At 38.3% G+C, this 22776-nt stretch overlaps 1 protein-coding gene across 5 annotated transcripts in view; it reads left to right on the top strand.

The window, feature by feature from the left end:
- Positions 1 to 15213, top strand: part of LOC124283410 (pro-neuregulin-2, membrane-bound isoform-like) — a 145336-nt gene extending 130123 nt beyond the window's left edge. For 3 of the 5 annotated variants that reach the window (XM_046719465.1, XM_046719461.1, XM_046719466.1), the window contains exons 4-9: positions 983 to 1085; positions 5489 to 5559; positions 5893 to 5901; positions 10732 to 10834; positions 11270 to 11402; positions 12117 to 15213. In XM_046719465.1, coding sequence (XP_046575421.1) covers positions 983 to 1085; positions 5489 to 5559; positions 5893 to 5901; positions 10732 to 10834; positions 11270 to 11402; positions 12117 to 12512 — 815 coding nt within the window. In that variant the 3' untranslated portion in view covers positions 12513 to 15213. Of the gene's footprint in view, positions 1 to 982; positions 1086 to 4142; positions 4208 to 5488; positions 5560 to 5892; positions 5902 to 10731; positions 10835 to 11269; positions 11403 to 12116 lie in introns of all 5 variants that reach the window. The other 2 variants (XM_046719462.1, XM_046719463.1) reach the window with 2 other exon arrangements.
- Positions 15214 to 22776: the final 7563 nt, after the last annotated feature.

Here is a 22776-nt window from a genome sequence, read left to right on the forward strand (position 1 = left end):
CTGTAGATAGTGTTAACTTGTGTCTTGAGTGTAAAAAATACCACTATCTGGCTTCAGTCACAAAGAGTAGAATGATGTCATCTGATTGTGATTGCACTGTGATCAATGATGTCATCACAATGGTCTGCCCCCAAGCATTGTCATGCAATGTCATCACTGTGACATAACCAAAGAGATACTGCTGATGGTGACCTTACTGATATCTATTTGCCGGATCTCACCCAAGTGACACTGGATGCTTGTTATCTCTGGGTTAAAACTGGTCTTCAGTAACCCATGCTTGTCGTATGAGGCGACTAACAGGATCTGGTGGTCAGGCGTGCTGACTTGGTTGACACATGTGATCATATCCCAATTTCATGGACTGATGCTCATGCTGTTGATCACTGGATTATTTATGGACTGCCTCTATATACTGGCAAACAAGGATATGTTGGACGGGCGCAGAAAACTCGTTTACAAAAGTAGGCGGTGCAGGGCAATGAGCAAACCCATTTGTTTGTGAAAGGTAGAGCAGATGTAGGCTAGTGCACGTGCATTGCATGACGATGAAATTGTTTCCGCACGTAGCTGCACACGCCTTGCTCGTAAGACTCTCACGTCGGTGTAGCAAGTCGCACTACACTTGATCAAGGACAACCTGGGGCCCCTTCGCTAACAATGGCAAGCGCCAGTGGGCGGCACTCGTACATGCTAATACGGGTCAATTGTCAGGTAATGCTCAACTTCTTGTTTGCCAGTAGCTGGAACATTGTTGAGTGTGGCGTAAACAACAACCAACCAACCAATCCCAGCAAAATAATATTCACTGGAAGCCTATTTGTTTGGGATGGTAAGTTGCAGATGAAAGAATGGACTGATGAATGGAAAGATAGATGATAGACAGAAAGATATACACATCTGCAGAAATACTTTTGATTTGGGGATACTATTCTTCTGGAGAATAATGCTGTTTTCTAAAGTGATTGTTTATGTTTTTCAGTTAAGGCTTCAACATACAAGCATCAGCGATGTCCACGGCAGACATATTGCCTTAATGGAGGCACTTGCAGATACATGGAGAGCTTGCAGAAAGAATTTTGCGAGTAAGTAAATTAATAGAGGTGTGGGCCAACGATGAAGAGATAATGTATACTTCTTTTCTTTGTTGACCATTTATTCTCATGAACTTAAGTGTATATTTCCTCAGATGTGTTGTTTCAATGTGCATCAAATGTTATAACTGTTTAAATTTGATTTTAATTATGATGTTCACTACTTTGGAAGAAAATATAAATTGATATACACAGTTGTTTTTTTAATTGAAAAATACATGTATTTTGTCAATACAATTTATTGATGATGATGATTTGCCATCGCGGTTTCATTAATTCAGATTCATTCTGCCTTGTACATGGTATTCCAGGGTTTATTAACCTTCATGATAGACTGGTTAGATTAATATTGGGTGAAGGGACAAACTAACAACATGTGTGTTTTTCAAAATGCTGCACATTTTCACATTTAGTGATTCAAAATGTAAGATTATAATTTTGAACCTGTTGTAATGTATTTTCTTCTTTAACCAGTCTTTGTTATGTAAAATAGATACTACATAAAGTTGTCTACGGGTGTTAATGTACGCAGGTGTATTAGTGTACTCTAATCATCTATTTCAGTAACTTTTTTAGACTTTTTCATGAACTCTCTTCCCTGTGCATGTTAAAATACTTTCTTCAACTTCAGCTATCTTAGTGTAATATGAGTATTATATTTCCTTTTCTTCATAATTTTAGTTCTTTTAGTGGATATGAGTTATGTATGTTTTAATTTAAGAATGCATTTTCATACTTGTATCTATGAACAATTTACTGGTTGAGTTCATCTGGACAAAGCAAGGGGGCACAGGTGACAAATCTGAGCAGCCACATTTTGCTCTGCTGATTGGTAACCCATAGTCTGGTCTGGATTGTCTGGTCATGGGTTTGAATCCCAGTTATGTCTGGATTGCCATCTCTACTCAAGTTGGTGGATCGAGCTGACATGTTGTGTGAAGTGGTCACACATTGACCTCTTGTAAACAGAAAACAAAACTGATTGGAATCTCTTGGAATCTCTTGCAAAGTCAGAACTCCCATCTTTGATAGTTTAGACTGACTGGTGGGGTTGTCAGTCTATGATGTCATCCAATGGGCAGACATGTGGGTATGTCAGTCTATAGTATTATCCAATGGGCAGATAGGTGGGTATGTCAGTCTATAATGTCATCCAATGGGCAGACATGTGGGCTTGTCAGGCTATAGTATTATCCAATGGGCAGATAGGTGGGCTTGACAGACTATAATGTCATCCAATGGGCAGACATGTGGGCTTGACAGGCTATAGTATTATCCAATGGGCAGATAGGTGGATATGTCAGTCTATAATGTCATCCAATGGGCAGACAGGTGGGCTTGACAGGCTATAGTATTATCCAATGAGCAGATAGGTGGATATGTCAGTCTATAATGTCATCCAATGGGCAGACATGTGGGTATGTCAGTCTATAATGTCATCCAATGGGCAGACAGGTGGGCTTGACAGGCTGTAGTATTATCCAATGGGCAGATAGGTGGATATGTCAGTCTATAATGTCATCCAATGGGCAGACAGGTGGGCTTGACAGGCTATGGGCAGATAGTGGATATGTCAGTCTATAATGTCATCCAATGGGCAGACAGGTGGGCTTGACAGACTGTAGTATTATCCAATGGGCAGATAGGTGGATATGTCAGTCTATGATGTCATCCAATGGGCAGACAGGTGGGCTTGACAGACTGTAGTATTATCCAATGGGCAGATAGGTGGATATGTCAGTCTATAATGTCATCCAATGGGCAGACAGGTGGGCTTGACAGACTGTAGTATTATCCAATGAGCAGATAGGTGGATATGTCAGTCTATGATGTCATCCAATGGGCAGACATGTGGGTATGTCAGTCTATAGTATTATCCAATGGGCAGATAGGTGGGTATGTCAGTCTATAATGTCATCCAATGGGCAGACATGTGGGCTTGACAGGCTATGTATTATCCAATGGGCAGATAGGTGGATATGTCAGTCTATAATGTCATCCAATGGGCAGACAGGTGGGCTTGACAGGCTATAGTATTATCCAATGGGCAGATAGGTGGATATGTCAGTCTATAATGTCATCCAATGGGCAGACATGTGGGCTTGACAGGCTATAGTATTATCCAATGGGCAGATAGGTGGGTATGTCAGTCTATAATGTCATCCAATGGGCAGACAGGTGGGCTTGACAGACTGTAGTATTATCCAATGGGCAGATAGGTGGGTGTGTCAACCTGTTGCATAAGTCAATGGGCAGAGTATGGGATATGTCAATCTATAGTGTTAGCCAATTGGAAGATAGGTGGGTTGACAATCTATGGTTTTATCCAATGGGCATACAGGTGGGTGGGACAATTTATGGTGTTAACCAATGGGTAGACAGGTATATGTGTCAATCTGTGGAGTTATCCAATGGGTAGACAGATGGGTGTGCCAACCTATGGTGTTAGCTAATGGACAGAAGGTTCCTGTGTCAACCTTAAGTGTTAGGCAACTGGAAGATAGGTATGTGTGCAAACTACGGTGTTATCCAATGGGCAGACAGGAGGGTGTGTCAATCTGTTGTGTCAGCCAATGGGTAGACAGGTGGGTGTGCCAACCTATGGTGTTATCCAATGGGCAGACAGGTGGGTGTGTCAGTCTGTTGTGTCATCCAATGGGTAGACAGGTGGGTGTGCCAACCTATGGTGTTAGCCAATGGGCAGACAGGTGGGTGTGCCAACCTATGGTGTTAGCCAATTGGCAGACAGGTGGGTGTGCCAACCTATGGTGTTAGCCAATGGGCAGACAGGTGGGTGTGTCAGTCTGTTGTGTCAGCCAATGGGTAGACAGGTGGGTGTGCCAACCTATGGTGTTAGCCAATGGGCAGACAGGAGGGTGTGTCAATCTGTTGTGTCAGCCAATGGGTAGACAGGTGGGTGTGCCAACCTATGGTGTTAGCCAATGGGCAGACAGGTGGGTGTGCCAACCTATGGTGTTAGCAAATGGGCAGACAGGTGGGTGTGTTGGTGTATGGTGGACACCTCTAACATGTCCAATTCTAACACAGATGCCCAGAGTCTTACAAGGGTGAGCGCTGTCAAGAACTTGAATCATCCAGTGTTATTGGGACTGGTAGGCATGACAAATACTTCTACGGACCAGGTTCGGAGGCCAAGTTGATCTTTAGCATGGCCTGTGATAGACATAGTTCAAATAATTTGAACTAAAAATAATGATAAATGTTTACTTTTGCTTTAATTTTTAAACTTTGCATGGTTCCCTGTAGTTAATTGCATGGAAAAAGTGACAATATTTGTTTACTAATTATACTGAAATAGTCTAAACTTTGTATTCTGCATGGAAATGTTTCATTTTCAAAATTATTTTGTGAAGATTTTGTTTTGAATATTTGACTTTGTCAGAGCAGATTTGTGATTAAAGATCAACTTACCTTGGACGGGAAGAATGACCTCCCCTAGTTTTGAACTCCTCATTTATATATGTGTATTTAATCAACTACTAACAGCTGTAGCACTGACAATGTGGTGTTCATAACAAAGTAGATCAACAACTGTACTTCTAAAGTTGAGTTTCAAGTTGACCAAATGTGAAACTAACCTAGGCCTGCAGATGAATGCAAATTTATTTGAACTGAAAAGGTTCTTGCATGAGCTTCAAAATTGTGAAATGTTTTTAATGTTTGTGAAATGAGCATGCGCTTTTATGATTCATCAGCAATACTTCATGATAAATGAGTTGTTTGTTTTATTGAAAAACAACAAGAAGTAAATTTACTTTTTAGTAAATAAGAATTATATGTCAGTATTGATTTAGCTGGTACAATGTTTTGATACACTTTGTTATATATACCATTACATTCAGCAGTCTCACGGTGTTATTTGGTGTAATATTCTTTCCGGCAATATTATGGAACCTTATAGCATTGCCAGGCTGTTGGCGTCATGCTTACTCATCCAACCAGTGTCCAGCTTGCAAGCAGATCATGTGACTTAGCCAGAGGTCAAGGTCATTTGCGTGCCGTGTTGCTTGTGGTTTCACATCCATGCTGTCATTATTTCAACAATTTGCTAAAATCACAAAATCTTACTTGAACACTTTTAAATTAATTGTTTTCATATAAATAAAAAATAAAAACTTCTTTTAAATCAAAAATATATATGAAAGGGTAAGGTATATTTTATTATTCTTCATTTTCTCGGCTTTAAAACACATTCTCTTATGTTGGCAAGAAACTTGTTTTGAACGTTTCTCAACATGATTTTGCTTACTTGTTGGAAAAATGACAGTTTCATTTTTTTCTCCTGTAACATGGCATTCATCACTCCATCTGTCCATATGTTCATCCTGTCACTCCAAACTCACTTTGTTGCCCTTGCTGCTTTCACAAATCAGGTGTCCAGAAAATTGGGCGGGGCGCCGCTGTGAGCTCCAGGATATCTTCAGCTTAGGGCCAGACTATAACAGTATGTATTCAAATGTAACTTCTTGCTTGATATCGGTTGGCACCATTTTGTGCCAACGATCAATTTTGTTCTACAGGCATGATGTCAAACATTTTGGTTTCAATTTTATTTGAAGATTTCAGTTCTGTATGTACTGTGCTGCATGGTTGGAAATAGTAATTTTTTGGTTTAAGTTTCAATTTGTTGATTAGGTGTTTTGTTTTATTTTGCATGACATTTTGCAAATATTTTTGTTTTTTGGGGTCATTGTAAATAATTTTGTGCATGACCTTTCAAATTATTTTTGATATATGACACCATATACTTATTAATGTGTCATTCTGTAAATTTCAGTTGTAACGGGTATGTTTGAGTTCTCAGTCCAAAGACTTCTCCCTTATAAGAGGGGATGTTCTTACAGGAATATTACTTTCATATTAATAAGCTAGCTTTTTTCTGCACTATTAACAGCTGGTTATTTTTAATCAATTATTTATTATACAGGATTCAAACTAGTTGGCTTTTAAGGCCATGAAACATCAGTTGCTATAAGGAAGACATTTCAAGGTGTTGGTGAATTTTTCAGGAATGAACTGAATCTTTGCCATCTCAAAACTCCTCTCCAGCATGATGACAAACCTGTCTTCAAATCGTCATAATTGCAATGAATCACTAAACATTCTGGAATGTCACTTAAAATTATTCTAAACTTGTTTCATTTTCAATCATTTCTCATGGATGCACGGCTTATGAAATATATATTTGCAATTAGCATATTCTTCACTTATAAGATATAGAAAAGTTAGAAGCTTGAAATATGACTGCCACTTAGCCTGCAAACTGGTATCCAAATAGGAATAATGTATGGAGAATGTAGAAGGGCTGTTATAGAACTGAAGCTGAATCTTGCACATCTTTAAACTTTCTCACTTCACATGGTCATGCTTCGGGGGTTTAAGCTTGCACTGTTACTTGTCTCGTTTCTTCACTTCATTTACACAGAGTCATTTCATGTGTCTTTGTCACGCTTTCTTCGATGCATGTGTTTGCCATTTTCAATATTCAATTATAGTTATTACATTTATGCGTAACGTTTTCTTGACTGAATTTGTCAGCTGAATACAAGAACTGATAACTGAATAATTTTGTTGCAATTGAATAAGAATGTGCACATAAGCATTAAGTATGAATTTGATATATGTGTTTTTGTAATTGAAATGTTAATGATAATGTGCTGGATCAATATTTTGGATATTTTGTTAATTCCTGTATTACTGTATTAAGTTTGCCACAAGTACCATTTGCATGAGTAATCTCCCCTGTGTCCTACACCATGGTAACCATGCTGTCGCTATGGAGGAATGTGTTTACAATGACAATTCCTTTCAAGTGTAAATATGATTAATTGTTTTGCAAAGCAACTAATACCATTCCAAAGCTAATTGAGTTAGTTAGCTAAATATCAATAGTTTTATGTCAAGTGACCTGGTTTGACACCTGGTGTTTAGATAAAATGAGTTGTCTTGAATTACTGATACATTTGTTTCGCTTCATTCAGGTAGAGAGGCATTTAATGTCTGGCTAGATTTGGGTTAAGAGGCATTTCAGGTTGCACCAGATTCAGATAGAGATGTATTTCATGTTTGGCTAGATTTGGGTAGAGAGGCATTTAATGTCTGGCTAGATTCAGGATGGGTGTCATTTCATGTTTGGCTAGATTGAGGTAGACAGGCATTTCGTATTAGACTAAATTTGGGTAAAGAGGCATTTCATGTTTGGCTAGATTTGGCTAGAGAGACCTTTAATGTTTGGGTAGAGAGGCATTTCTCGTTTGGTTCTTGGGTTCTCAAGTAATCAGTCTGGCATGTCTGTGATACCTGCCTGGGTATTATCTATAAATGTTTATCGCTCAGTTATGAAGTCTTTATCACCTTGTGGAATTGTCCTGATTATCCATTTGGCGTAAGGGGCAAAATGGCTTGGGTCTAAAAAGACCAGGGTTGGGTCAGTTATATGCAAGTTACATTTAATCAAATGGTGGTCAGGCTGAGTGACCTCACTGATGTCATTGTACCCAAAATGCGTTGTTCACAATATCAATCACAGGATTGTCTGATCACTGTAACCCGTGAAGATCTGGGTGAGAATTGGCCTTCAGTAACCCATGCTTGTCTCCACCCGTGAAGGTCCGGGTTAGAATTGGCCTTCAGTAACCCAAGCTTGTCTCCACCCATGAAGATCTGGGTTAGAATTGGCCTTCAGTAACCCATGCTTGTCTCCACCCGTGAAGATCCAGGTTAGAATTGGCCTTCAGTAACCCATGCTTGTCTCCACCCGTGAAGATCTGGGTTAGAATTGGCCTTCAGTAACCCATGCTTGTCTCCACCCGTGAAGGTCCGGGTTAGAATTGGCCTTCAGTAACCCATGCTTGTCTCCACCCGTGAAGATCTGGGTTAGAATTGGCCTTCAGTAACCCATGCTTGTCTCTACCCGTGAAGATCCGGGTTAGAATTGGCCTTCAGTAACTCATGCTTATCTCTACCCGTGAAGATCCGGGTTAGAATTGGCCTTCAGTAACCCAAGCTTGTCTCCACCTGTGAAGATCCGGGTTAGAATTGGCCTTCAGTAACTCATGCTTGTCTCCACCCATGAAGGTCCAGGTTAGAATTGGCCTTCAGTAACCCAAGCTTGTCTCCACCTGTGAAGATCCGGGTTAGAATTGGCCTTCAGTAACCCATGCTTGTCTCCACCCGTGAAGGTCCAGGTTAGAATTGGCCTTCAGTAACCCATGCTTGTTTCTACCCGTGAAGGTCCGGGTTAGAATTGGCCTTCAGTAACCCATGCATGTCTCCACCCGTGAAGATCCAGGTTAGAATTGGCCTTCAGTAACCCATGCTTGTCTCCACCCGTGAAGATCCGGGTTAGAATTGACCTTCAGTAACCCATGCTTGTTGGAAGAAGCAACTCACGGCATCGGGTGGTCAGGCTCGCTGTCATCGGTTCGCAATTGCGTAGATGGATGCTCATGCTGTTGATCACTGGATTATCTGGTCCAGACTCGATTATGTACAGAACGCCGCAATTAAGCTGGAATATTGCTGAGTGCGGCGTTAAGCTAAAGTCACTCACTCACTCTGATCACTGTCATACAACAGGAATAATGATGTAGCATTAAACAATGAACAAACGACAATGACAAAAAGACTTGGACTCAAGACAGTAATTACAAGATCTAGATATGAACTTATGATGGCCATCACCGAGAACACTCCTCCATATCAAGAGTCAGAGTAAGAAACTGGGCCGCATTCCAAAATGTTTCAGTATACATTATTCTATTGCAAAGGTTGCAAACATTAAACTTGACCATTTCTATGTATATAAACAAAAAACAATATTTCCCAGTTATATTCAGTGTTATATAAAACAGTTATACTTTGTATATTGAAGAAGAAAGTTTTCTGAAGTACTGGTGTTTGACCTTGAATGACCTTCTGGAGTGTTTCCTCAAATTGAAGTAGGTCCTCTTGAAGACCAACGGTCGTACTTCATTTACTGGTCCACTTTTCCTCACACAATAAGCTCCTCGAACACTGATTGTTATCAACTAATTTGAACATTTTAGACATTCATCTGATATGTAGTGTTTAACCAAAATATTGTACATTCAGAGAGGTGGCAGTAAGAAAATTAGGCTGTCTGTGATGAGTATTTGCAGTGTATGGTCAGCTAGGATTGAAGACTGACATACTTGATAATTGCATCTCGCACATGAGACAGTCTAGGCTCCAGTGACACTAAGCAGTTGATGCAGACTAGTGTTAAGAGGTTTTTGATGACAAAACGAAATAAGAGGTAATTGAATTTCGGAGAGATTTGTACCGACTTTGTGACTAGGGTGGTTTTCGTTGTATAAGTGTGGGCAGTTGGATCCTGATAGTGTCAAATTTGAACTTATTGAGGCATCAGCTTTCTGTGTACTGAGACGTGACTTTGTCTTGAGATGTTGTTAACCCTTGTGCTGAGTGTGCAAGTGTCAGTCAGATTAGACTGGGCCAGGTTAACCGTTCTGAGACTTTAACACTCAACAATACCAAATGAAGTAGAACTCTTAGCATTTTAAGTTGGTTAAATATTGGTTTTATCAATAGATACGACACAGAGGCTTTATGTGTCTTGAGTAGCAACTAAGCCATTAAATATATTCATTGCTTTCCAAGAAAATATCCGTTGGAAAGAAGAAGAACATAATGTTGAGATTTTACTAGCGATTATTGACAAATTTACAAAGAAAATTTACAAGTATTTTACTTTGTTACTAAAGAAGAAATTTCAGATGCATGGATGTAAAGCGACATTCACTTTTTCAATTTTCTGCTATTTTTTTTTCAATCATTTTCAATCATCATTCAATCCTAGCCCTACAGTTCAGGTTCGAATGTTGCAAATGTGTCTGAATATCTGCCAGGTATTTGTTGTTAACCTGTAGGTATCGGATAAGATCTAGTTTATTTTCCACCAGGTGGTGAACTAGTTTCTTCTGCCCTGACCTCTAGGAGGCATTGCTATAACCTTCCTTCCACCATTGATCAGATTTGGTGCAATCAGGTCCATGCCATTAATTTGCTGCGGATCTAGACTAACAATTTTATATTCTGTGTTATATACAAACTTTATAATACATCTGTTTCATGAAAAGGTTATTTTTCTTTCTGGAATTGGCATTGGTTTCTGTATAATCATAGGATTTGAAGCAAAAGGATATTTGTGACATGCTGAGGTTATGATAATTCAAGTAGCTGAGTTTGGTGTGAAATCAACGTTTGTGCTTAATGTTGAAGAGCTCAAATCTATTTTCTAACAAACTATTATTACTTTTATGAAATCAAAAGATGGCTCCATATTTCACCACACACCATATGCAAGAAAAGAGCAAATATTTCTGTTCCTGCATTCCCAGCATTTTCAATGTCTTTTCGCTTAAACAGGGTTTTAACATTTTGTTTTGAAAAAATCCCTTCCCACAATCCTGATAATCACATGGTTACTTAAAGAAGCCTGAACAGCTCATGCATCTGTTTTAGGTTCCCAGAGTTACATGCTTAAATCTGCAAATGGTACTTGATAAGAGCAAATATTATTCAAGAGAGTTGTTTTCAATTGTGGTACTAACATATTGTTTCTTTTGTTTAGGACAAGCAAAACTTTTACATGATCGTACTATCATCTTCATTAGCATCGTCATTGCAACCTTGGTCTTCATTGCAATATGCATTGTGTCATACTTCATGGCCAGGTAAGTTACTTCCCTTTGTGAGAGTTATCTCCCTTTCTGATATATCTCTTCATTATAGTATCTAGGAATGTAGCAAAGAAGCTAATGGCTGTGTTTGGTCTGATCTGTGATACATCTATAATTTTTACTGATAAAACTGTTTCTGCAACAGTTACCTACCCTTATATATTAACACTTGCAAAATTGATATCAGATGAACTACACTGCTGGAAATTAGTATTCAGATAGTGTCAGCCATTCAGATACGATCTACAATAGATTACCAGTTTATCACATTTTCAGTTGTATACAACCATAATTTTAAAGTTTTAATGTTTCTGTTGATGACATATTCTCAGGCTCCGTTTCTCTCTCAGCTGTAAACGTTCGTGCGTTTATGTAAGTGTTTAAACTGTTTTTATCCACATTCATGACAATGTTAAATTTTCTTTTCAGACGGCAACGCAAAAAGTGGGAAAAAAGGAGGGATAAAAAAAATAAAAGAAACATTCCAGTAGAAACTCAATATCGTCCTCTCCTTGATGATGTAGATGCACCACACCCACCTGTAAATAGGGTAAAAGAGACTGTAAGTATTCAAGTCTATAGTATGTGGACTGTTGAAGAACCATATTCTGCATTGACATCAATTTTTGCATACATCATTGTACCTTAAGGGACTCTGTGTGTGTGTGTGATATGATAATGATGATAATTGTTATAGGGAGGAATGTACAATGTGAATGACCCTCCTAAATTGTATGTACAAACTGAGTTCTTCCTCCCCCCCTTGCATGTCATGTACAATATCAATGACAATCCCTCCCTCCCCCATCCCGTAATTTCTAAGCATGATGTTATGTACAAAATTGCTTATCTCTTTTCCCTCCCTCTCTTCTCTCCCCACCCCACCCCCACCCCCCCTCCCTCCCGTGCAGGTGTTTTGAAATAGCCTTGATCTTATGTTCAGGATATGTTACTATGTTACTTCATAGTTTTTAATTTTTAATGTCACATAGTTTTGTTATGCCATCAAAAATAAGATATCATTATCATTTGATAATTGTTCTTAAAAGTACTGTAATCTACGGTTATAATTAGCACAAAAGGGCCTTCTCCTTGATGGTGGGTAAGCTCATAGTTTTAGATCATTATGAACATAGTTATAGCCATATGCTTATGTTATCATTTCTACTGAAATATACATCAACTGACAGGGGTAAAAAATATGTTCTATCTATCAGTTTGTGAAAAAACATAATATACTGTATATCATTTTGAAGAGACTTTGCCTCATTTTCAGCATACACAGACAGATTACTACGTGAATAACGACAACTTGCCCCCGCACAATGACCCTAATATCTACCCTGTCATCAACCCCTATGGGGTACACAACAGACACGAGGACCCTCCAGTAGAGATGAGACGTCAGGCTCACCCCCTAGGAGCTGCACCCAACCCTGGTTCTAACCACGGTATTGAAGGACCAGACAGAAGGTCAAGGGCATCATCACGAGGGTCAAGGACACGGCTGAAGGCTGTATCTTTGGATGAAGGTCGTGATAATGAGGAAGACTTTGATCAACCTGGAATGAACGACCTGACTGCATCCAGATGCAAAAGATGCCCCGCAACTGTTATTCTGATGGTAACATTAAGGGTGGAACCAGGCCTACCAATAGACGACTGCCCATAACTATGCATGACATGGACATTCCTGAAGGAGAACTTGACAGTATAGAGCCCCTGAATGCTGAGGATCCTGTAGTGGTTGACTTAGAGTCTCCTGCACTTGAACCTTCCCCTGACAATGAGGATGGACACAGACCTATGGATGAACCTGATGATGTGGAAATGCCAGCAGATGATCAAAGCCATCCAAGACATTATATGTATCCCCCAAGTAAGTCTTTGGACTTTGAGTCAGATAGTGAAGAAGAACCAACAGAGGAAAGCCCACTGACACGATTATATATCAGCGAGGAGGAGGAAGAGCACACCATCTCGGGACAAGAGTTTTGACTCTCTGGACCTTGATAAATCAGATTCACAACCAACAGTGGAAAGTGTTGTGCTCGACAGTGGTCCTCAGGATTCTAGAACCAGTAATGAGCCATTGTACAAAGACAATCCTGACAGCTTAAGCAGCAGCGTCACCGGCAGTCCAGATACCCACCCCAGCTCCTCCATGGAAAACTTTGAGTTCCCTGTCCTCCCGAACGGGACAGAGACTGGAATGTCATGGGATGAACATGGTATGCCTGTGTCTCCTGGTCACTATGCATATTCTCCTCCTAACACAGACTCTCAGAACCTGGAGGACCAGTTCATTCATCCACACCCACCCAATGAGCTGCCTCTCAGCCCCACCAAGAACAGTACTGTGTATCAAAAGCTGCTGAAGGACATTCGAGAAGACCAGGATCCCATCCCTATATGAATGTCTTGTATCAACAGAATTCTCCTCCGTGTTTCCTGGACAGTTCCTGATATTCTTTCCGATATCTATGATGATGTGAACGGACCACAAAAGATGGATCTCAACATCAAACAACCACATCATCTGGATCGTCCATGAAGGATTGGCTACAGTATCATGTTCTGCAACATCCGCATCATCTGGATCTGTGATGATGTGGCTGGACCACGATGGGTGGATTCTTAGTAACAACACCCTGCCGTCTGGATCTATAATGACAGACGTGGACCACACACGATGGGCCATGATACCAGTGTCCACCTTCTTTAGGTCTACGATGATATTTATGAGCCATTGTAGATAGGTCCTCAATGTCCATTTCCTCAGCCACTGTGAAGAGTATCCTGCTCTTACATCCAAGGACCTAGGATCTTTCCTGATTTGATTCTCTCAATCCTCTGCATGTTTTGAGACAGTATATATGCTCATGCATCATGTAAGTTCAGTGTCAAACAAGTGTTCCCACCTCCCTTGATATGGTCTCCGAACTGTATGAATAACATGAGACTAAGAACAACTGCACCATTTTGTGTTCTAACAATGCAACAATGAATATGTGTGGCCCAAGTGTTGAATATCTCTCTGTGCATTATCTTGGCCCCAGTGCTTTGAGGACAGAAATAATGGCATTGAAAGATACTGTTCCATGGCAAACCCGAGGACCAAGATGAGTGACTAGGCAACTGCTTTTATGTATATTCTGTGAGCATCTTCTAGAAAGACCTTACATGGTGCCCTGTACTTAAGCATTTAATGACATCACCACTGCCATCCACTATAAGAGTTGAACAAATTGACATAAAGCACCATTTTATTTGAAGGCTATCTGTTATTGGAGGCATCTGTAGAATCAGTGAAAACAGACATTTACACTGAAGTGTAATGTTTTGTAAATTGCAGGTTATATATAAATAAATATTTAATTCTGCTTCTGAATAAATTACATAAGTAAAAATTACATAAGCCATTTACAGTTCATGATTCAAAGATTAATTTGGTATTATTTATTTATTTTTTTAGTTAGATGTCATTGAAATTCATGTTAATTAATTCTTTGTTTTGTATTGTTCACATTTTGACAAAACTGTATCGTCTTATTTATATTCATTTGTGATTTGTGATTAACCTTACTGATGCAAAATTTAGTCAAATTCTTCAAGGAATTATACGCATTGCACATCTGTAGAACGTTGTATGTATATTGAACAAAACAAGTTAGGGAACATGAATATTTTCAGGTGTATTTTTATTAAATTGTGTACTTAGCCTTCACTTAAAAAATTCCCAAAATATATTCATGATCTGTTTCTTTGTTTGTTGAGTATATGAATATCTTGATGAAGCTGCAGGAAACAGTTTGTATCAACTATGCCTTAGTGAACAGTATCTTGTTGTGATCCATTTTTTAATGACAAGGGTAATAATGTCAGTGGTATTGACCAATGAGAAGACTGAACAATGATTTGTTGTCATTGTTGTTGAAGCACCCATGCTATAGCAGTCATCGTTGATACATCGTAGTAACGTATTTCCAGTTTCATCTCTGTGTATATAATGTTCATGCTGTGTTATTTAATTTCTTGTGTTGTGTGAAATCAATTTAAATTAAATCCTTTTATAGACATGTGTTGTATAAAGTTATGCCATATAATGTTATGATTCTCAACTGTGATTCATTCAACATACTTGAATGCACCTATATGTTTATTTTTTTGCCATTGTAAATTATCATTTGAATTGATGACATCATTTTGTTGTATATTTCATCTTATGTTCTGTAAACAGTTTAAATTGTTCTTTATATGTACAAGTGTGTATATACTGAAATAGGACTGTTGCAAGTTCACAAAGTTAAACTATGATACATATTAACACAATGAGAGTTAACACAATATTGGAGTTGGTTGTTATGCTTCAGCAAAACGTGTGTACAAATACCAACAAATGCATCCTAACAATATAAGATAATTCGTAGGTAGAAATACTTTTAAGTAATCATTACTTAAAAATTAGAACTTAACTGAGTCCTAAATAATATTTAATGCATGCATAAACTGCCAACATGATCGAATAATCATAATTATATTGATTATATGTCGAAACACTCTGATAAAAGGGCAAAATAGTAGCAGTAAAAGTTGTAGGAGTGAGTGAGTATGGTTTTATGTCGCTTGTAGCAATATTCTAGCAATATCGCGGCAGGGGACACCAGAAATGGGCTTCACACATTGTACCCACGTGGGGAATCGAACCCGGGTCTTCAGCGTGATGAGCGGGCGCCTTAACCACTGGGCTACCCCACCACCCCAAAAAAGTTGTGGATAAAGGTCACCAAAAATCAATAACGATATCTATATGCATGTCAGATTAGAAATATGTAAAATGTAGCACCTTGTTTATGCATTACAGGTATTCACAGCTGCTCACATTGCATCATGCTAGCATTCAATCAGTATATAAAGATCTGTAGAGAAACATTGATAGACGGGGATACACATTATGTAGTTGCACAGCATGCACCTTTATACACAAGCAACTCAAAACTGACTGGGTAATGGTGAGTTTTGTGTATTTATTTATCTGGAGTTCTGACTGAAAGATGTTTCTTCAAAGAAAAAGTTCATTTGACAAAATTGTGAAACTACTAACTCTTATTCTATTGGTTGGGACAATGCTAACTCAAATTTAATTTAGTTTAAAAAGGAGATTTTCTTATGAGTCTGTTTTCAAGGACATGGCAGGGGATGACGTTGGGATAGCCTTGTAGATTAGTGTTCACTTGTCATGCCACTGACCCAGGTTCGATTCCCCATATGGGTACAATGTGTGAAGCCCATTTCTTGTCTCCTCTTCCGTGATTTTGCTGAATTATTGCTAAAAGCTGTGTAAAATCCAACTCACTTCATTGAGTTGGGACTGCTTGCATTGGACAAGAACAGAAGGTAATCGGTGAGACTCAGATTGCTTGACTTAAAGAACATAAAACATATCTGATTGAATGCTGCATGTATTCACTAACAATGAAATAGCAAATAGATTGCCCGTGAAAATATGAGAATGAAACATATTATGTACATTTCAGTTCAAGAACATCAGTACCAATATTTAGTTTCAATTATCTGTTGAAACATATTTCATGGGGCATGAAAGGTAGAATGGTGATGGACATAATATGAATGGATAACTGTCATCAGCGATGACACATGTGTCAAAGAAATGCACTGATGAAGAAAGCTGGAAGTTTTTGTTGTTAGGAGAACAAAATATGTTAACCTATTATTTATAAAAGTGTATATTTTTGTCTCTTTGTTGTATTTGTGCTAGTTGTCAGTGTTCAAAAGGTTGATTGATGGTGGCATGAATGGACGGATGTCTTGGTTAACACTGTAAGTATTTTTCATGACAAATCTACTCCCAGGAAGCAACAATGGTCTTACAGCATTTTACAGTGATTATGTAAATTTATGCAAGCACTGATGTGTCAATCTCCTATTGATGGAAGTAGTGTAGATTTTTAAAGTTCAATTCACATTTTTATTGGAGTGAGTTTTTGTCTAATCATCAAAACTTTATGTTAATGTTACCGTGGTGATGCTGTGCAAAGATTCCAAAGACATTTTTATTTATATTCACATCTTCACGCTGAATTTTACAATTTAACCATTACAGTAAAACATTTATTGGGGTATTTAGAAGTTTATGCTTTGAGTAAAATGCTATGGCTTTGCTTTTTAGAAGCACACCAATTATTTTTTAGAATATGTGATTGACATTTATGATGAATCTCCCTTTGGAGTCTGATTAGGGTATTCTGCATATTTTAAATCTCATCAATATATTTTATGTTTGAATTTTAGAAAACAAGGTAGGAGAGCAGCATGGTTATTTTGAGATGAACATGCACACCAGTTACCTTTAACTATCAAAGAAAACCTTTTATATTTGTGAATATTAATTGTCAAAGAAAAATACTAGGAATTAAAAAAAACAGTAGTAGTGATTGTAGACCGCTTTGAAAAATAAGGACTTAATAGTTGTTTTTGATTAATGATGAAAATGTCATGAAAAGTCACATATTTCAGTAGCCAGCACTTAAAGAAACTGAAGCTTGGTGGAACTATGATATGTTACGCATATGTTTAGATAACAGCAATGAAAGATTCAAAGTCTTTAGAAGAGTTTATGACCTGGAATCTATTTTAATGATATTGTATACATTATTTCAGTTGTAGGGCTGATGTAGGTGTAGTTTGTTGGACTTGTTAAATGATGTTTGGTTACTGTTATCTGTAGTGACCTCTGAACTATTGTACATAGAATGATAGTCAGATATTATTTAAAGCTGGTACTGCAAGAATATTCCAGCCTGTTTACATCAGATAACATCATGTTGAAATGCATTAACACTGCCCTTAAGGTAAAGAAATAATTGGATATTTGTTGAACAGATTCAGATGTGATTTCTTGATCACTTTCAGATGAGGTAAAAATGGTTCTATTTGAAATTATACGACTTGGATAACCAATACAGAAGTATGGAACAGTATACAAGGAAGTTAGTTCATTTCATTTGGGCTGTGGACATATTCCTCGCAAGTCAGATTTGAAGTGCCATATGATCTTTAAATTATAAGATAATATTCTTCATCAAATGATATTGATATGGAAATGTTGTATTGGTTTGAATCTCTGTCATAGAATTGTACAGACATCATGTTAAAATAGACATAATATCAAAGCATACTTCTGATCCAGCATAATATTTCATCGGGGCATTTATCTTGAAGTGAGCTAAATGCAATTGTTTGAAATTCTTAACAATATTAGAGTCGTGCAGAACTCATATTGCTAATTTTACAGGATTTGATTGTAAAGTTTCAATTGTACTTCTCTGCACTGAAATTGTTTTCCTGAACAAACGTTTGTGGCCGATTCATGGAATGCTTGCTTTGCTCTGTGGTATTTGAAGTCTTTTCTTGAAGTCTTTTTATGCTTGTTATTAATGCATACCAGTTTTTATCATGTATGTTGACTATTCCGAACAAATCCTTTTCACCTTAAACATCATTCATTATCTACGAGTGTTGCCTAAATTAGAATAAAAACCAAAAAGTGATATTTCATATCCAGACAAATATCAAGTTGTCTCGACATTATCCAGACAAATATCAAGTTGTCTCGACATTTTCTCATCTTGGATTAAAAAAATTTCAATCATCTTCATACTTTGTGTGATTTTATCCAGAAAATGAAAAGTTATAACTGTGGTAACATCACATTTTTAAAATTTAAAATTCCATGCATTCCCATAGGAAAAATAACATTAACCGTTTCATAGTGTCTATAAAGTGCTTTGAAAACCTGATAAGAGAAACATATTGGCTAAAATAGATTTGTGATATGTCAGTTTTTCTAACATTTGGCATTTCTGCCAAATGATTGAGCATTTCTTGCATACTGGCACAGCAAGCTACAGCAGCAGTAAATTAATGTGCAGACATTAGGTTTATGTATTTTAATGTTGTACTCTGAAAAGGTAGAATCTTTGGCGAGTTACCTTCCCTGATGCACTTAAGAGGGCAGTGCCTTTGTTTGAAAAGTGCCTCAGTCCATATAGTTTATCTGTTAAGTTTTAAAGCATAGTGTTTTATTAGAAAGCCATTGTTCTGATGCACTGTTTAAGAGATATATTGACCCAAATGATATATGTTCTTTTATATTAGGTGTTAGTTGACTATGTCAAAATGCATTTAGTACCAGCTTAAAAATTACATGTTGTTGTTGCATATGAATTTTATATGATAGATTAATGTTTGTTAATTAGTATTAATGCTAGATGATATATAATTGTTAAAAGTGCTTGCTTTCTTTCATTAAATCAATTTCTTGTAACTTTATCTCAATTTGCCTAAATAGTCCTTGAGAAGTGTCTTTTAAGCGTACTTCATTCTGTCTGTTTTGAGCTTTTGATTATCACAGAAAATATTGAAAGCTTGTCTTTTGACTGTTTTATGAAGTGTAATATCTCACTTAGCAGATACTATCTTGACTACAACTTATTACATGACAGATGATGTTGGCGGTTTGACAACTTGTTCAGGTGCAGCAGAAGCAAGAGTGTGTTCAGATGAATTCACCTGAAGTGAAATCATGTTTGTTATGTCTACAAAATAGATTTTCATTTTAATATTTAAGAGATTTTAAGACGATTAGAATTTGATGTTATTTTTGTAAATCTTAGATGATGTTTATTTCATTTATAAAACATGACCTTAGTTCCTTCTGATCTTGATTCTATGCACAGTAAATTGTTGGATCTTATGAATGAATAAATAAGTTGATAGTATCTTGACTTGAAGGAAAACTGTTTATAGATAAATTATTTCTTGCTGGTTTGCCCTGTGTAAAACAGACTTTTTGTTGAGTTTGACTGTCAGTATGATTCATGCCTGGTTCAAGGATTCCCTGGTTCAAGGATTCCCTGTCGATGAGTGAAAGTTTTATGTCTGGCATCAACAAGGAACCCGTATTGTCATGTTAGTGTATTTTTGTAAATTATTAAAAATTTAAAACATTTGTTTGTATGTTTTCTTTATCTATTTTATCATAATTATTATATATAAGCATGCATACTACTCTAGTTTGTATAGTGTGTATTGTTTTACGCCGCTTTTAGCAATATTCCAGTAATATCACAGTAATCGGACTCACACATTGTGCCCATGTGGGCAATCGAACCCATGCCTACAGGGGCGGTGGGGTAGCCTAGTGGTTACAGTGTTTGTTTGTCATGCTGAAGACTCGGGTTCGAGTTCCCACATGGGTACTGTGTGTGAAGCCTATTTCTGGTGTTTTCCTGCCATGATATTGCTGGAATTTTGCTAAAAGCAGTTGAAAAGCCATACTCACTCACTCACTCACCCATGCCTACAATATTACAAGCAAACACTTTAATGACTAGACTATACCCAATGCCCACCACAGAGAAAATCATAAGGTTCATATATGAGAATCATTGTTTATCATGGAGACTGATGTCCCTAACACAACTGGAGTAATATATCTGATCAAGGATTACATTTATGAATGGTATGGTATCTCACTGGGACAGCATGATATAGCAGTCATTATAGTCCATTTGGCTCAAACTCCGACCGACTACAAAATATATAATACTGGATGAAACACTGATCATGATCAAAACATCAGCTCTGTGATTTTATCGCAGAATTTATGTCCCACAAATAAAAAAAGTTGTTTAACAAACTATCATTAACATTTTGACAAAATTCACTATTTGTTATGAGGGAGGACTGCAAAGAGAGGAACAGCCAGGTGTACGCGGAGAACGTGCACAAGTGCCGACACAGTTATTGAACCTGTGCTGTGTTGTCACCATCCTTTCTCGCACTGTGCACAACAAATCGCAGCACTTTCACACACACACACACACACACACCTATGGGTGTAAGTACCGTAAGTATGTATTAAGATATTCCCCTTGCTAAAGCGTGAACTCGGAATATATACACCTGGAACTTAATTAAGCACCCCCTGATATATTTCATGATAGTAGAGCAACTGTTAACCATCGTTAAACATGAATGATATCTCTGTATTACAACACATCTCTAGTAGTCTAAAAAAGGTGTTTCAGTTCCTTTGCACTCGTCACAACGCATCCCTTGTGCACGTGAAGCATACAACCCACACTTTTCCCAAAATTCAGTTTCTCTGATATGCAATTTATGGGTATAAAAGCAGACAAATTTGTAACTCTCTCCATAAATAAATACTGAAATGGCGAGGAGATGACTTTCTGAAGCACTCAGGTGGCAAATTGTAGGCATACATGCAACAAGCATGTCCTTCAAAGCTATTGGACGACAACTGGGCTTCAGTCACTCGGTCATCAGCCGACTTGTCCGAAACATCAGATGACAGGAGATGTGAGAGATCGTTCAAGGCCTGGACAACCCAGGAAGACAACGGCCCGTGATGATCGCAGCCTGGCACGTCTGGTAAGGCGAGAACCCTTTGCCACAAGTTCGGGTTTGAAGCGCCTGTGGTTACCCTACAGACAATTATTCACCAGAACCGTCAGAAATCGCCTTAGGGCACTTGGTATGAGGTTCAGAACAGTCATCAAACGTCCTGCTCTGTCTGATCTTAAGAGACGACGTCTGGAGTGGTGTATGGCCCGTCGGCAGTGGAACCTGAGGACATGGAGGAGGGTCCACTGGTCAGATGAGAGCAGGTTCCTTCTCCATGTTACAGATGGTCGAATGGGAGTGTGGGGCATAAAACACTGCTTACGTGCCCAGGAATATCCACCCTACTGTTCCTCATGGTGGAGGATCGGTTATGATCTGGGTTTGTCTTTCACACTACTGTAAACTTCAAATGGTGACTGTCCGAGGACATCTTAATGGTCAGCAGTACATCCGGGATATTCTCCATCCAGTTGTCGTGCCTCACTTTGACAACCATCCGTTGGCTACTCACCCGATATTCATGGACGACAACGCCAGGCCGAATCGTTCACGTGCTGTGACCGCACATCTCCAGAATGAGGCTATCATGGCATTACCTTGGCCAGCAATGAGCCTCGATTTGAATCCTTTGGAGCACATCTGGGACTTTCTTGGACGCCGTGTGAGGTTGAGAGAACCCCCTCTCCAGAATCTTGCACAGCTGGAAGTTGCTTTGCATGAAGAATGGCGGCAATTGCCACTTGATCGTATCAGAAGGTTTACCAGTAGCATGAGGAGAAGGATTCAAGCTGTCATCCAAGCACGTGGGAGACACACCTGCTATTGATGCCAGACCCATCAGATGTTAACATGTGACATTCCTTGTGCATCATTTCTTGTAATAGTCAGCCATTGACAATGCTACGGCCATACTTGTTCAGTGACTATTTTCATCAAAAATCAATAGTGACCAAATCACATTGGTTACGCTATTAAAACAACACGAATTGGAATCATTGTCTTGTTTTTCATTTGCCAATAGATCGTATGTTTCACAATAGCTAAGGTTCCACTATCTTTGCAATAGTGAGAAAGTTACAGCAAGTTTTGTTTCTCATCATCCAGAAAATAGGGGGGGGGTGCTTAATTAAGTTCCAGGTGTATATATATTTCAATGAGACTATTTTGAAGTACAGGGCTGAGGTTAATGCCAAGGTCAGGAAGCCCTGATACTGGGTGTAACTCCCACCTACCTTGCCACAATCTTGGTTAGCGTCACGTAAGTGTGAGAATAACATCTAATCACTGAAATGAGCATATTTTACAGAGAAACAGTTCTTAAATATAGTTGATAAGATAAATCTAGACTTGGCACATATTATTGACGTGCACGAGCTTTCTTGGATATATTTGTTGCAGGGTCTGTATGGCAGACGTCACGATGTAAGTGCAGACTCCTACTTTAAGCCAGCATCCCGTGAAGCCTTTTTTATGGTGTTTCTAGTATT

This window comes from Haliotis rubra, unplaced genomic scaffold (genome assembly GCF_003918875.1).
Source record: "Haliotis rubra isolate DU_JTF1 unplaced genomic scaffold, ASM391887v1 Scf315, whole genome shotgun sequence".
Lineage (NCBI taxonomy): Eukaryota > Metazoa > Mollusca > Gastropoda > Lepetellida > Haliotidae > Haliotis > Haliotis rubra.